We start from the raw sequence: 16431 nt of genomic DNA, 5'->3' as shown, positions 1-16431 counted from the left end.
TGCTTGGCAGAAAGATTTTTGAATGTAGACTCTGAAGAAGGAATAGAAATGAAAGCAAGTTTTGATGTAGAAGAATTGCTGATCTAGCCTTATTGTATAACTAAGGCAAAGGATATGTTAGTTAGAAGGGGGCTTTATGGCTTAGAGTAAAGGATAAACCCACCTCAAACAGAAGATGTTTTTACCAAGCAAAAAAATTCTACTGACAAACAAGATTGCTGATGTGGCAAGTAGAAAAAGGTCTCAGAATTTTCCACTGCAAGAAAACTGAAAAACAACTTCTAGCTCAAACTGTAATGTACTAACTTTTTGTGATTGGAGAATAGTAACATGAATATGGTAATTATAGTAGTTGTGATAGACTATCGGTAACAGCAAAAGTATAGATTGGTTCTTATGTATTAAAATGCTCAACAAAGAAAAGTATATAATGTATTGTAACTAAAATTAAAGAGTCTTCAGGCTTGTCTGCAGCTGGAGCTGACAGCTGTAGGCACAGGCCCTGTCGCCCATGACCCTGGACTGCTTTAACCTCCTGGATACAATAAACTGCATCTTGAAGACACCTGGAGTCCCACATCTCTCGTTAATTACGGCTCGTACGCATCTTTCTTTTCTTCTTTGTAGTTCGAGTAAGAAGATAACTCAACCCTTCACAAGGCATATCTCTGAGGTGGGATGAAGGCCTGGGATGTGAAAAAAGCTAGCTCACATGACTCTTCCATCTGATTTTGAATCAGAGAGTCACAGAATAACAGAATGGCTTGTTGCAAGAGACGTTAAAGATCATCTTGTTCCAACCCTATTGCCATGGGCAAGGAGGTCTTACACCAGACCAGGCTGATCAGAGGTCTATCCAAATTGGCCTTGAACTCTTCCAGGGACAGGGCACCCACAACTTCACTGATCAACCTGCTTCAGTTCCTTACCACCTTCACAGTAAAAATTTTTTCCTAATATCTAATCTATAGTGCTCTCCTTCATTTTGTATACATTCCCACTTGTTCTGTCACTACATGCTCTTGAAAAGTCTCCATTTTTCTTGTAGGTTCCCTTCAGGTATTGGAAGGCTGCAATTAGGTCTTCTGAAGCCTTCTCTTTCCTAGGCTGAACAATGCCCATTATCTAAATTAGGCAGGAATGGGTTTTGTAACACTGCCTGTGTTTCTGCCTGACTTTGAACTGAGCTATTCTATACAGCCGGTGCAAAATTTGGAACCATGTCTTGAACTTGAAACTTGTACATTCCCAGTTGGCACCAGCACTGCCACAATAGTTTTACTTCTAACTGCACATGCATCTCTTCCAACAAACTTCTCTGGTGAACATTTTGCAGAAACTTCTGTACATACTGATTAGAAAACTTTCAACTTATTAAGAAAGAAGAAAAACCTAGCCCAATAAATAAAAAATTGAGCTTTGGGATACAAAGACCAGAAAACAGGTTCAGGGTGACATGAATAGTTAATGGCAAAATTAAATAAGGTCTTCTCTTGACTTCCAAATGAAAAAATAAAACGTAAAAAACCACTGAAGATTGGAAAGTTAGTTTACTTGCTATTAAGTAAATTTGATTTGTTAAGATAATGAGGAAGATGATTCAGTCTCTGCAGTCTTGCTGATCAACAAAGTAATACTTGTGTCACACAGTGTGACTCCTCATTTTAATGACTAGGCTTTTCTTCTGAAATCAAATTCTTGCAATAACATGGATAACTCTGCCACTCCTCATTATTCTGCAGTTTTAGTGATGGACAATTCAAACATAACTTTCATTCACATGCTGAATCTGCTTTGTACCTTCATATTTTGGTATTTGTAAAGTTAATAATTTTTATATTTTTCTAAGTTAATTGTCAACCTCAGAGTATAATGGAAGGATGAATGAAAATGTGACATAGTATAGTATAGTATAGTATAGTATAGTATAGTATAGCATAGCATAGCATAGCATAGCATAGCATAGCATAGCATAGTATAGTATAGTATAGTATAGTATAGTTTGAATAAACAAATTTTTTACAGTATATAGTTTGGTATACTTTTAAATTTATTTATTTTTAATAAAATAACCAGTTGCATTCTGCTCAAACATTTTACCTTCAAGGGAACCATTCTTGGTGCAACATAGGCAAAATTCTAGCAATTCAGGCCAACAGATCCTTAGTCTTCAAAAGTCAAAAAAAAATTGCTATAGTTTAATACTGTTCATTAAAATCCACTGCAGTTATTACATGGGAAATCATTACTGTTCTAAACAGTGTCCTACTTTCAAACTAGAAACTTAGGCTAATATAAGTCCTATGGGTAACAGTCAGCAGTCATCTTGGTTTTATGGGAAGCATTGCTACACTATTTCGATTACTCCAGATTGGTTGCCTAAAGGTGCATGTTTTTCTCCATTTATAGAAAACTGATCATGCTCTACTTTGCCTTGGGATAATTTTCAATATTTCAGTGAATAGATGGCTGATCATTTAGTTCAAAATAAGTTTGCCTTCCTGGGAATATTATTTAAGTCGTTAAAAGAACAAATTCCTCTCTGGGTTTAAAAATGAAGTGTATTGGTATTAGCTATTCCAGTGGTCCTTTGCTAGGCAACTGCTGTGTGATTACTTTCAAAGCAAGTGCACTGGATTAATGACATGCAGTTTGGAAGGAGATTTTTCCCATTTTTCCTGCACTGCAGAACTTTGTCATACAGTGACCCCCAGCTGCCCTTCTAGCAGTGGCAGTAACAGCGGAGGGAGCTCTGAAGGCTTACAAAGGTACAGAGAGCTCTTGAAAGTTTTTCCCTCCTCTGGTTGCGCATCTGCAGGAGGTACAGAATGAATTGCATCCCAGAAGAGAGGAATCTTTCAGAAGAGAGAGTTTCTTTGCACAGATTATTTTGTGTTTATAGGGAAAGTACTATGGCTGCACTTCTTTAATGTGCATGCAATGCTTTCAGATACATAGTGAATATTTACTTCTGGAAGGAAGAATGTGAAGAATAATATAATCATCACCATCATCGGCAGCAGCAGCACAGCAGCTGCATGCAGTTTGAAGCAGTGTAATAAGGAAAGTAGCCACAGCACATACTCTTGTATGTCATGTGCCTCTTGAATGTAATGAGAGAATCCAGTAATCTCAATAGAAGTTTACTTGGCTGAGGATAGAACTGAAGTGGTCATTTAGCTGAACATTTTAATTTACCATAGCTATTAAAGAAATTAATTCAGTATATGTTGTACAGAAGCATGCCTGCCTCTGAGAGCAACACTGGTGCTTTCAGTTGGGGGAAGGAAGGAAGGAAGGAAGGAAGGAAGGAAGGAAGGAAGGAAGGAAGGAAGGAAGGAAGGAAGGAAGGAAGGAAGGAAGGAAGGAAGGAAGGAAGGAAGGAAGGAAGGAAGGAAGGAGAGTTGTGTGTATAAGGGATGAAGACATCAATTTTATGAAAAAGGCAAAAAATAAATAGCCTTTAAAATAGCCTTTAAAGCATCAAGAAAGTTATTACATTTAAATAAAAAAACTTTGGCATCCTCACAGGAGTAGCCCAATTTAGCTCTCGCCATGGAATCAAGGGGCGTGGTTAACTCCTTGTGTAATCTGCAGGTGTCTACGATGTTTTTGTCCACTTCTCAGCCCTGTGCTCTTGGTTTTTAATCACAGGAGAGAAATAGAAATGTTTTGAATACTTTCACCTTCTAAAATGTGCCTCTAAAGCAGATAAGACAAACCATATACTGAAAGAACCAATTTCTTTCCATTAAGTGTAGAAAGCAGGACACAGTGTGCAGGTTATCTATTATTATTTAGAATTTAGATGTCTAAAATCACAGGAAATTAATCCTGCCTGAAAGACGCTAAATCTGTGAATGACTAATTGTGATGATGGACTTTCTACATCATTTAATGTGCCATAATTTTCTCCCACTCTCATGTTTATCAGGTTTATTTTTGTCAAAGGCCTTGGAAGCACAGACTCTTTATTACTTTCGCAGTATCTTACAGTCCAGTATCTACTCCTACTCCTAGTTGCTGTGCTGGGTACTACTGAGAGGAGCAGTGACCCATGTTGGTACTGGAATTGTGTGTATTGTATATTGTTATACACAATGGTGGTGTGCAGATTGTGCTTGACTTTATGCAGCTTATCCATAAACACACATTTCTAGATACAGGAACTAAGTAAAGGAAATTAAAAGTCTTGACACGTTTCCTATAAAGTCTTTGATTTCATTTTTCGCTCATTCTTCTGCCTTGGCAGACAATGTTTGACTTCATGTTTGATTAACATTTCTTCCATTCTTTTCAGTTTGTTCATGTCAGTAGAAGCACTGGTTTATACTCCACCTGACTCTTCACACCTGCTTCTATGAAATTGTCTTGATTGCTATGTTGTAAGTCTTTTTTCAGTGAGGCAAATCAGCCAAACAATAAGCCAGTAGAACCTGTGGTTAGCATCTCACATCAATTCCTTCATGCCATTCCCTGAACAGAGAATACTGCTGGGGATTAGTGGAATGACAACAACCCTTGGCCACAAGGTTCACTATGTCATGATGCAATACCTCCAAGCTGTAACCACATCAAGCCCTTTAAGCACAGCTTATGAAATGACTTTCCGATTTCTTGGGGTCATACAGTTTTCACTGGCACAATTGTTTGCTTTCATCTAACAGAGACATTATGGAAACATTCACAGGCTTGTCAGCCTTTTCCAAATGCATCTATCTCAAACAGATATACTTTACATATAGGAACTTTTCCTTTTCACAGATTCCCAGATTCCCACCATCAAATTTTTATTTACCTTGAAATTTCTAATTTATGGCAATTCATTGATTTTACAGTGACTTCAGAGATGCTTTGGATGAAAGTTATTCATACTGAGTTAATTTATTTCCTATATAATATTTAGCTGTAGTCAAATTATAGACTGTAAGAAATGCATTTGTTTATATGCCCTCTGTTACTAGATGATTAAGTTTAATTTGCCTCAACTAATAAACCCATTGTGCTTTTGCTTGGATGAGTTGTATGTACATTCCTTGGGGGATTAATCTTTATACGTTTCCAATTTCTTCATTCTTCTGATGGTTTGCTGTAAGAAGACAGAGTTGTTTAACTATTGCAAATGATGCCTTCTGCAGATATCATACTATAGAAAGTTAAGGTTCGTAACAAGAAGCCATAAAATTTCTTAGGCCAAATCAGACAAAACCACAGTCAAACAAAAACACATAGAAATTCTCTGGCATATAAGATCTCCTTTACATCTGAAATGGAAGCAACCTACATCAAGTGAAGTACAGAAATCACTTTCAGTTCAGCTTTATTACTGTTATTCACCCTGACTGTCTGAGAAAGTAAACATCTCTGAGGCTGAGAGAAGTGGTAGTAGGGCAGAGGTGATAAGGTTAGTAGCCTCTACTGAGGAGAGAGGAGGGACAGATTATTACCCCCTGTGGAATCACAAGGCGTAGCAGGAGATACAGTGAAAAAAAAAAACCATGTAATGTGAGATAAACTAACCTTCTTACTAATTTCTTGAATGTATGATTTTTACTATATAAAAAAATAATAAACCTTGTGTTCAGACTGACCTGAAAATATCACAAATGGCCACAACTGTTTTGAAATGCCAGCATTGAGTTCTAGTGTCTATAAATTACTTCTGTAAAGGCATACTCATGTACATTTGCCAAAAAGACCCTATTTTCAGATTCATATCTCAAAATAAGATAACAGAAGTAACTCAAATTTGAAATTAGGGCACAGAATACACAGCATGCAGAAGGAAGGATTTTGTGTGTAGTAGTTGCAGAATCTGGTGAATGACAGTACCTCCACATTTGTGGCCATGAAGATATCCTGAAATACTATGTCTGGAAATTCAAGATGACTTTCAAAACTTTACTAATTCAGAATGATTGCTGAGAAGCTCTGCCTGTCAAGAACATAATTACCACAGAGACCTAAAACTTAAGGTTATTAGAATGACAAGGTTTACTTAAGTTTCACATGAGAATTACTGTGCTGATTCTGTTGAAACTCTAAAAAATATTTAATATGCAATTTTTATGAAAGTTAAAATATTAGCAGGTCAGTGAAAAGCTATCTGTATCCCATTACAATATGAATTTCTTTTCTGTGCTATTATTGCAGGTGATTATGTAGTCATGACTATATACTTCGACTTAAGTAGAAGAATGGGATACTTCACTATACAAACATACATTCCCTGTATATTAACAGTTGTTCTCTCCTGGGTATCCTTTTGGATCAAAAAAGATGCCACACCAGCAAGAACAGCATTAGGTAGGTTGATAATAATTCCCTTTTCTGATGTTCCTACACTACAATTTGAAAATGTCAGCTTCCTTTCAAAGAGACCACTGGGTATAGCCTCTGGATTATTACTACTACGTCTTGCAGAACCAGATCTACTTATTACTGAGACCACTGGGTTTTTTTCCTGTAACAGGGTAATTAAAAATAAGCAAATCTGACCCTTTGGATGACACTACCTATTTTGCATAAAACTCTTGAATTAATGTCTGTCTCCTTGTTCTCACCATGATATTTTAGTGACATTTTTGAAGACTTAATTAATTGCTCTGTTGGCTTCTTTCCCTTCTGTAATTCTCCCCCACTGGGCATTATGTCTTACATATACAGAAAACTGTGGGATATAACAGTATTAACTCATGCAGAGTGTTTTAGCTTGCATGCTTGAAGTTAAGCTTCATACTGGGTGTATTTATATTTTTCATAGATTGTGAATATTTATGCTGGCTTAAGTTTTCCAGAAACTCATTTGTGTCAGGACCAGCATGTGCATTTTGGCAATGTGCTTTATTGTACACTTAGAAATGTTGACTTCTAATATCTATAGGAAGACCTGCATGTTTTGACAGCATAAAGGGTATAGGGGTATGTAACTGCCAATTATATGTAAACATCAGAGCCAAAGGAAAAACAATTCCTTAGTTCAGATTGTGGTTGCCAGGTCTGCCAATATGAACTGATTCAGAAATTTACCAATCTAGGTAAAAAGGAGAGCCTATGTCAAAATTTTCATGTCTGTTTTCAGCCATTCCCAGCAATTAATTGCATCCTCCTGCTGGAGTTTGTTACTATGTAGGTCCATTTTTCTGAGGTTATTTTACAGGCAAGGAATATTCAGTCCTCATTCCCTCAGTGTGAGTGCCAAAGGGCCAGTACACCACAGCTCCAGCAACAGGATGGACACAAAGACTCACAGTTATTCTGTTATCCAGTAGCACCTCCAGGACAGCAAAAAGACAGTACACAGAGCAGCTTACAACTGCCTGTTCCTGGCTGGGTAGACTTGCCTCTGATAGCCAGAAAATTGAGCAATAGGTCTTAAGTATAACTCTCTGCTGAACTCTTAAATTGACCTCTTTTCTTCTTAAATTAGGTGACTCAGGGAAGAAAAGGAAAGACTGACTGTTCTCCATCTTTTTTTAAAAGGGAGTCTGAAGCCCATGCATGGCGAGAGTCACATAGCATCCAGTTGGGTTATCCTTCTTAATTCAGAAAAAAAGAGACAAAAGACATCTAAAACTTTGTGTTATTGATTTGCCATAAGTCTTCTTATTCTGTACCTAAGGGAAGTTCTCCACACCACACACCTCATTTTTCCAGATAAGTAGACACAGAAGTATGTTAGATCACTAATCATTAATGTGTGACTCTCTCTCTAAAAAATGTATACTAAAGATACTGAAGTCATGAATTTGGAGTAAGAACATAAAAATGAGTTGTTCCAAGCTTCTACTCTATGGATATCATGACTCACTCCTAAAACTCTGACTGAGAAGTTAATTCTGTTGACTAAAATATAACTTTTCTAAAAGTAAAGCCAAGTATATATGGGTCACTTATTTTGTGCACAGAATCTGTTTCTCCCAGTTGTATCCCAAGATAAGGGCCTGTTGACTCCCGGGATGCAGTAAGCAGATGCTCCCATTTTGCTGTGGACCTACATGAATAATGCAACTTATAAATCTCTCTGAGCAACAGCACACATCCACATCTAGACAGTAACACATGGCAAAATTGTGAGTAATGCCTCCAAAGGCAAACTGCTGAAATTGTCCTACTAATTAGTTGAAATTAATTGTAGAGACTCTGTGCAACAAACCTTCACCAAGTATAGCTGCACTAATGTAAATGGAAATATTTATCTCTCTGAAATTAATGAATAATTTCCAAAGTTATTGGCAACTACTCACCGTTACATGAAAAACTGGTTTTATTTCTTTCTGAATAATGCTAACTAATGTATTTCCATTCTGGAAAAAAAAAAACAAAAACATTTGGTGTTTGGGACCATAAGTATTCTTTCAGCAGTACTGTCCAGAGACATTAAAGCATGCTTGAAAAACTTGGTTTTATAATCCCCTTTTTACATGCACTTTGAGGTTCTAAGGCCCAGATTGGTAACAAGACTAATTCCAGGCCACCTGAAGAGTCAGTGGGAAAATGGAAGTAAAATTTGAGTGCTGGATGAGAACTGTGTTTTGTAATCCTGAGTTATTCTGCTCTTCATTCAAAGAGAAAAAAAATGTCTCTCTGCAGTTTCTGCTTGTATCTAGTAATCAAAATTATCTCAAATGTTCTAAGTCAAGAGGCAACTTTTCACTGAAGAAAAGTTATGATCTGAAAAATAATACATTATTTTCCTTGAAGATGAAGGGATTTAAGTTAAATTGAAGCTGTCATCCAGTTTCCCTGTACTTTTCAAAATGGGTACAATATGTAATAGGACCAGGCAGTTGCTACAGAGCAAGATCAAACTGCAGTTTAAAAAAATACTGTGGGTATCAAGGCCAGGAATGTGTTGATGTAAAAAAGATACAGATTATATTTACTAAAAAATGAACATTGATTACCTTGCCATTTCATCTTTACCTCATTCACTGGAAAACATAGAAAGTACTCAAAACAGGGGCCAGACTAGAAAGATGGAGAACTAACTTAATGAACAAGTGATATCATGCATGAAAGCAGAAGACATTTCCTGTAGTGCCCCACCAACATAACCTCAAGAAAATAAAAAACTAGTCTTGCTGACCAAGGAGTTCTAACACTGAAATTCCTGCCACCTCACTTTGCATATGGTTGTCCAGTAAGCAGATTTCAATCAGTATTAAATTTAAATAACTGTTTAGACCAATAATCTAAAAGTTAGAGTGTTTTCATGCATTATGTAGATATGCATAATTTGATCTTCCATTCAGTTCTTTCTTGTTATATCAAATAGCATATTTGGTATGGGATTTACTGAGAAAATATAATGTGCCAAAATGGTATTTACACAGAGACTTGGGAAGCTTACACTTAAAATTTCTACCTGAAAATTTTGAAGTCAGGTTACCTCAGAGCTGTCGTTAACGGATACTAAAATTCTGTCAAAATAGACAGAGCCCTGTGAAATTCATGAGCCCGGTGAATTTCAATAACAGATGCAAAGCTCTCTTTGCCATACGGGACTCTACAAAGTGAGAGACTTCACAATTTCATCTGGCAAGACATTTGCATTTGAAGACACTCAGTAAACCAAATTTCCTTAGCATGAGAGATAAAATGAACTAAGGGTATGGAAACTAGATATTATATTTGGAAATAATGGTGCCGAATTGCATTCACACACACATATATATATTCTGATTTGTAAATGTACAGAAATATGAAACTGCATCATCTAGTGCACCTTCTTTCTTTTTATTCTCCATATGTATCCCCATAAACTCATTTTAACATTCTAAAATTTGTGCCTGTTTGCTAGATGTAAAACTAATACAATACTATCTAGATAGAATTTTCACCATTTCAAAAACTCAATGTGTATTTACAATGTGAGAAGGAATCCAGTTGCAAGAATGATCTGAGATGGTGTTTCACATTCAGGCTTAACGCATGAAGTAGGATACAGACTGAGTTGAGGACTTCTACACTTAAACATTTTTTTTTTAGCCTTTTAATAAAATCTGTCATCACATGATGAGTGGGAAATAAAAACTTACATTTGAATCCAGGTAAACAGGACATTGTATATTGTACTGGAAGAGCTCTATAGATTTTGAGGAACATTTTTAAAGATAGTAAAATGCCTGAAAGCATGTACATGTGACTGTGAAAAGGACACTTCTGTGCCCGGAATCTAAGTGTGGATTAGGAAGTGTTAAATAACTTTATTTTATATGGTAGGGTATGTCTTAGTCTGGGTGTTGTTCTTTTGAAATTAGTGACTCCCAAGGCCTGGGTCAAGGCCATACAGAAAGTGACTGACCTATAGTCAGTAAGGGTCAAATCAACGCCTCCCAGTTCACACCTTCTGCACTTGGGTATCTCTGTGGTTGGTTACTATGATAAATGGCTAAACACAGTCTTTGTAGCTTTTTTAAAACATCAGCTAGGTACAGAACCGATGTTGAGTCTGGACGGGTTTCTGGATCATGCCAACCCCATCTGCTTATAGCAAGAGGTGGCATAGATTTCAGGAAATGGCTTTCAGATGTCCAAGGCACACACAAATCCACACTTTCCACTTCCTATCAGCATTGCTTTCATCTTGGTTATTGACTTGTGCTTTTTCAGAAACTTTTTGTTTGTTTCTGGGTAATAGATATATAAGGAATTAAATTAATCATTATTATTCAAGGTTGAGACACAGGCAAAAATTTGCCTTCTGGCTTTTCCAGGGACTTTCTGTTATCTTGAATGGAGAAGGTTATTTCTGTAGCTTATATCAAATCGCTGTAGCTTATACTGAACTTTACAAGTCAGAGATGAACAATCCTTCATAAAGAGAAAGTAGTCAAAAGTAATCCAGAGATACTTCTTTCTCTCCAGTGTGCTTTTAGTGAGGAGTTATTTAACTTTAAGGCATAATTTCAGTCATTCCTTGCCATTTCAAACATTGTGCACCATTTTGAAACATAATTTTAACTATAAAAAAGAAAGATTACATTACAGCTATGCTATTTGTTGAGAAGATTCTCTCTTGAGACTTCCTTGTGGGAAAGCTTTAATTTTTTTCCTAGCTAATGAGAAGTTTGATTTTCTTCTATCAGCAGACATGCAGTTCATAACAAGTTGTGAATGAAAAGACTGCTATTCCTCTGGAATGAAGAGAAATTGTATGAATTACTAGAAGTCAAATAACTTACATGACATAGATTTCATTTTAGCACTGGTTTTATCATTTTGGATATTTCACACTAATCCCATTGTATTCACTATTACTAAATCAATCTCAGAAGTGATGCTTTGTATGAATTAGAAAGGCTATTTCTGTTAATGTTGCATCTGAAGTTTCTATCAGAGTCTTATTCTGACCAAGCAAGTAACATTGACTTCCCTTACTTAGAAGGAAAATGGCACTGGAGGACTCCCAAGGAAGCAGTGGTGTGAAGACATACTTTCAGAATTCATGGTCAGATTTTAGCAGAATTTTTTTTTGTTTGTTTCCTTCACTGCTTATTAAGTTTCCTGATTTTATTTTTCTGGGTTTAGTATCTTTTCTGCTTCATACTTCTCTTCAAAAATTTCTTCATTGTGTCCCTCACCCCCATCATCAACCTGAGATCAGGAAGAGATGAAGAAAAGCATATTGAGAGGCATGGGAATGTCAATTTTGCAAAGATGAAAATAAACAACAGGGCAAAACCATGTTTACAAAATAACTTTGTCTTTACTGATATTATTTTCCATTATTTCTTAATACTACCAAATAAAATTCATTAATTACTTGGATACACTCTGGATTTCTATTTTGTATGTTTATTTACAAAGTGTCTTCTGTAATATAGAGAAGTGATGTTGCACACAATTAAATCTAGTTTCTCTCTGCAGGCATCACCACAGTATTGACCATGACAACTTTGAGTACCATCGCAAGAAAGTCATTGCCCCGTGTTTCCTATGTCACTGCCATGGATTTGTTTGTGACTGTATGCTTTCTATTTGTATTTGCTGCTCTGATGGAGTATGCCACCCTCAACTACTACTCAAGTTGCAGGAAACCAAACTGTACTAAGAAGAAAAAGTCGGTAAGATGGGAGCATTTAAATTTCTTTTCATGTGCAGCTTAGAGAGCAGATAATCATTCAGTGGTAGCCTGTAATTACATGGCAACTTCACTCCTCCAAGATTTTCCCAGTGGTGTGATCTGCCCTGAAAGCTGATGGAAAAGTCACCTGCAGTAGGTCTGTTCCTAACAGAAGCAGCCTGCTCACCTCAGAGCAGCAACCCTGTCTACACATCCTTTGTCCTGCAATTACTGTGCTGGTAGTCGGAAAAGTCTCCCACTGAAACAGATTGCATAACTTGTTATACAAATAAATGCACATCAGTGTATATTCAAATGCATTGCTATTTCATGGCTTAACATGTCTAGAAATATTTATGATCAGAATTTCATTGTCTCTGCTGGGAGCCAGCATTTGGTTTAAGCCCTGTGCACAACGCTGTGTTCCCAAGGACAAAAATAGAGATCACTTAAAAAGGTTTTAGGCATGGCTCACTTTTGGCCAAAAAACAACTTCTAATGGTAACACCCAGAAAAAAACATAAAAGCTATTTATTTAGAATCAACTAAAACAATAATGCAGGAAGAATTGCCTTATTTACTTCATAACCATCAGAATGATAGGGGGCAGTTTACAAGAGAAAAAAAATCTCGGTTTAAACATACAGAAGGGGGTTGACCACTCAAGATCAGTGATAAATATTATTTGTTCAAGATCAGTAGTTGGAGATGTTGGATGCCATTGTGTGTAATTGAGGAAATAAAGACATTTGAAATCAGAAATCAAAGCCAAATAGGAAAAATGTGAAGAAGGAAATGAAAAAGAAAGAAGCCTAAATTTAGGGAATAATAGGTCATGATGCAAAAAGGGATTGAATGAAGAGCTATAGAAAATGATTGAATGAAGGACTAATGAAGGAAAAGCTGAAACAAATATGGGATTAGAGAAAGTCTAGAAAGCCACAGACTTAGTCAATGACAACTCCATTAAACCCAAAATAGCTTCTTGCAAAAATGCATTGCTCACAAAAGCAAAAGATTGTTAACAAAAGAAAAGTTTGAGACTGAAATGAACTTGCTAGTGATCAAACAAAAATTGCCATCCTATAGAAAGACTGAATTAAAAAGTCATGAATATATTTGTTAGTAGAATGTAATTCCAGACATATTAATAAAGACATGAGAAAGCATGCAACATTGATGGGATTTAAATTAACACCAGAAAAAATGCTCACTTACCTATTGTACAATCAATAAATAAATTTAATGGTTTGAATAAAGATTTTTAGTCTATGAAAACCAGATGTGCATTCTGCTGAAATTTCATGCCGCTTTCAAGTGTACAGAATATAATGCTGAATACACTGCATATAGAACACACTGCATGGAGTGTTTTATGAATTTAAGGGCTTGGTCCAAGTAATACTACTGAATATAGATGCATGTGAAGCACTAAGTATGCTTTCTTCTGAATAATTCTTTTGTTATCTTTATTTAAGCTACCTGATGTAAGTTTTGGCCATGTCATGGTAAGTAAGTTACTTTATTCAGTGAGAGAATTGGGGGCACAAATAGATGGTTGACATTTTCTTGCACTAATTCCTGAGAGAGCTGTATTGCTATGTTATGCTTTACCCTGACTTCACTAAAAATATTGGTTTGATTTTCTTGTTAAAAGGTCAGTTTGTTTTCAGCTGTGGCAGAAGAACATAGCTGCCTCTTTCTATAAGGACTCACCAAGTGATATGAGAGGGTGGAGGGTCAAGTAGAGAATATTATGTGTTATTTTTACCTCAGAAATTTTGTGTGTCTTCTTTATATAATACAGAAGTTTCTCACTACATTTTATGAGAAAGTAATAAGCATAAGTTATGTCGTAAATGCATATGAAATTTTAACTACGTTTCACAGAAAAAGAAAGTTCATTTATGCATATGAAAACCTTTAGTAAGCTTTCTGGTGAATTTTCAAATATTTGGGCATAGAAGTTGAACACAGGTAGTTGTACTCTTATCTACAAATGGAATATGTGCAGCAGTAATAAAGTTGGAACAGAGCACAAAATTGTGTCTCTGAGTTGTATGAATACCTGCTATAGTATATGCAAATATATAGCACTCAGGAAGCATGAAGCCAGTTAACCAGCTGGCTGAATGGTTTGCCATCAGATAAGAACAGAGTCAGAACTAAAACATCGGAGTTTGCATTTCTTAGGCTGGATATGCTGAAGTTTCTCATTTACAACTGCCAGATCCATGTTATTAGCCTATCCTTTTGCAAATAATATATACACATTTTTTTAAAACATGAGTTCTCTGATGTATTTTAACTCTTCATATAACTTATAAATTCTGCTCATTGGCAATTGCTGGTTAACAGCAAGCACCACATCTATCCACTTCCTACTGCTGTCACTCTATGGACAGAATTTTCTGGAAGATTAAGTTAACAGAGCATGTTGAATGGGTAGCAGCATTTTCCTTTTTCCAATTAAAAGCCATAGGGAAAGATAATTAAAATGACATTAGGGTATAAAACCCTTTAACTATAACCAGTCATTCTAATCTGCTTGGAAAGCATTTGCAGCATTTTCAAGTTTTTTACTCGCGCTTTTTTTTTACCTTAAGATAGGTACTGAGCAGGACCTTTGTCTATACAAAAAAAGTCTTCAAATTAGAGTTTAAATAAGCAATGTCTCTGGTTCTCAAGATATCTTTTGTCTTTTTCAGCTTTGTAGTGATGACATTTAAAAGGTGAAATTTATTAATTTTAGTAAATCCATGTTCCAGTAATCCCAAGCCTTTTCTTTTCCTCCTGGGAAACACACATATACCTTGTCAGAAACAATATTATTAAGCATGTTTAACACTGCACCTAAATTGCCTTGTCCAAGGCCCTGGAGAAGTGCCTTGCCTTGGCAGATCTCCTGGGTGGAGCTGGGATGGTGCCCACAGTCCCACTCACTTGTGTGCACACCCACTTATGTGCACTACTGTCCTCCCAGCCCCAGATCAGCTGGACACATAGAACCTGGGGGCAACCATCCACCTTCCTCTTGTGTCTTGTCACTTCAGGATACCGCCTACCTGACAGAGATTAAAAGAACCAGATTAATCTCTCGGTATTATTAGGGCAAATATTTTATCTTCTGTCCTGAGCAGATAGTTGATATAACAAAACAACAAAATATTCCAGACATGAGGAAGTTTCTTTGCAGAGACAGAGCATTTTTTAATCTTCACTTACCAACACCTCTCTGAGGTGTTTATTTTTTTAAACATAAATATTTTAAGCAGGCATGGAAAATTTCAGTCCCTGAGTTGGAAATGTTCATAAAGACCTGTAATAAATGCACAATATATGACCTAGTGGTATAGTAGAACTCTGTGTATACTCTAGTCAGTCTTTTCTTTCCAAAGTACTAGAGTCAAAAAAGACTGCTTGTACAATAATCTTCTACCTTTTTCATATGGCAACACATTGTAAGGCTCTGAAACAACCCACACAAATCTTTACAGAACTTTACAAAAGAGAGAGTAAACCGTGTGGGTGTCATTTCTGTCGTCTATTCTCAGAGATAAAGTCATTCACAACAAATAGATTTGCAATAATCTGCTTCCAAGCTGCAATCTGCTTGCAGTTTACAGAAGAATGCACCTGAGACATTTTAGCATTTACTTACAATAAAATGAATTGTGTCCAGAAATAATTGACTGGATTCCGTAGGGCAGTGTTCAGGTGTGATCTGTGTTGGCAGTGCCAACATCTAAGTAGAGGGATGCCACATTAAGTTCTTAGCTCAGGGACTAGCATTTTTAATGAGATGGGTAATACTACAGCATGCCAAACCAAAAGACTTGTAGAAAGCAAATTAAGTCAATATAAAAAGGAAACATTTCCACTGAGGCACATCAGTTATATCACCAATGTTTTTCACATCCAGGAGGAAAGTTTTCAGATACCCCGCAACACGTTCAGCAGGAAATGTTGAGTACTTTGTATAGTATGGAAGCAAGAGCCCAGGGCATCCTCCTAAATGCAAGCAGTTGTGACCAGCTTGTTCCTGGCACAGCCAGCATGTTCCTGCAGGCAATTCCAGTGCTCGGCACAGTGCCAGGAGAGGAAAGGCCTCAGGTAGGGCAAACCAGGCTGACAGGGCTGTGTCTGCTTTGTCAGGATGGTACAGACAGGCAGCAATGCTGATGGGACATTTCCTAGTGATTTAAGTGGAGGAAGTGACACTTGTGAAAAATGGAATGGGTGGCTTAATGAGAGGGAAGACTATTGTGATAATGCATCTTGCATGCCAAGGAAATGATGTGACAGAAAAGCTAACAAAGTGTAAATAGGGAGTACATTGAAGAAGAGGTCTGTAAGTATGAATG

The 16431-nt window shown here is 36.5% G+C and overlaps 1 protein-coding gene across 4 annotated transcripts in view; it reads left to right on the top strand.

Moving 5' to 3' along the window:
• Window positions 1-16431, top strand: part of GABRG3 (gamma-aminobutyric acid type A receptor subunit gamma3) — a 296838-nt gene that overhangs the window by 272211 nt on the left and 8196 nt on the right. For 3 of the 4 annotated variants that reach the window (XM_031504126.3, XM_021546689.3, XM_021546691.3), the window contains 3 exons: window positions 6154-6306; window positions 11872-12068; window positions 13546-13575. In XM_031504126.3, the coding sequence (XP_031359986.1) occupies window positions 6154-6306; window positions 11872-12068; window positions 13546-13575 (380 nt within the window). The remainder of the gene's footprint in view (window positions 1-6153; window positions 6307-11871; window positions 12069-13545; window positions 13576-16431) is intronic. The other variant, XM_085582609.1, reaches the window with a different exon arrangement.

Source organism: Lonchura striata, chromosome 1, assembly GCF_050655825.1.
Source record: "Lonchura striata isolate lonStrDom1 chromosome 1, ASM5065582v1, whole genome shotgun sequence".
Classification (NCBI taxonomy): domain Eukaryota; kingdom Metazoa; phylum Chordata; class Aves; order Passeriformes; family Estrildidae; genus Lonchura; species Lonchura striata.
This window is presented reverse-complemented; position numbering and strand designations above follow the sequence as displayed.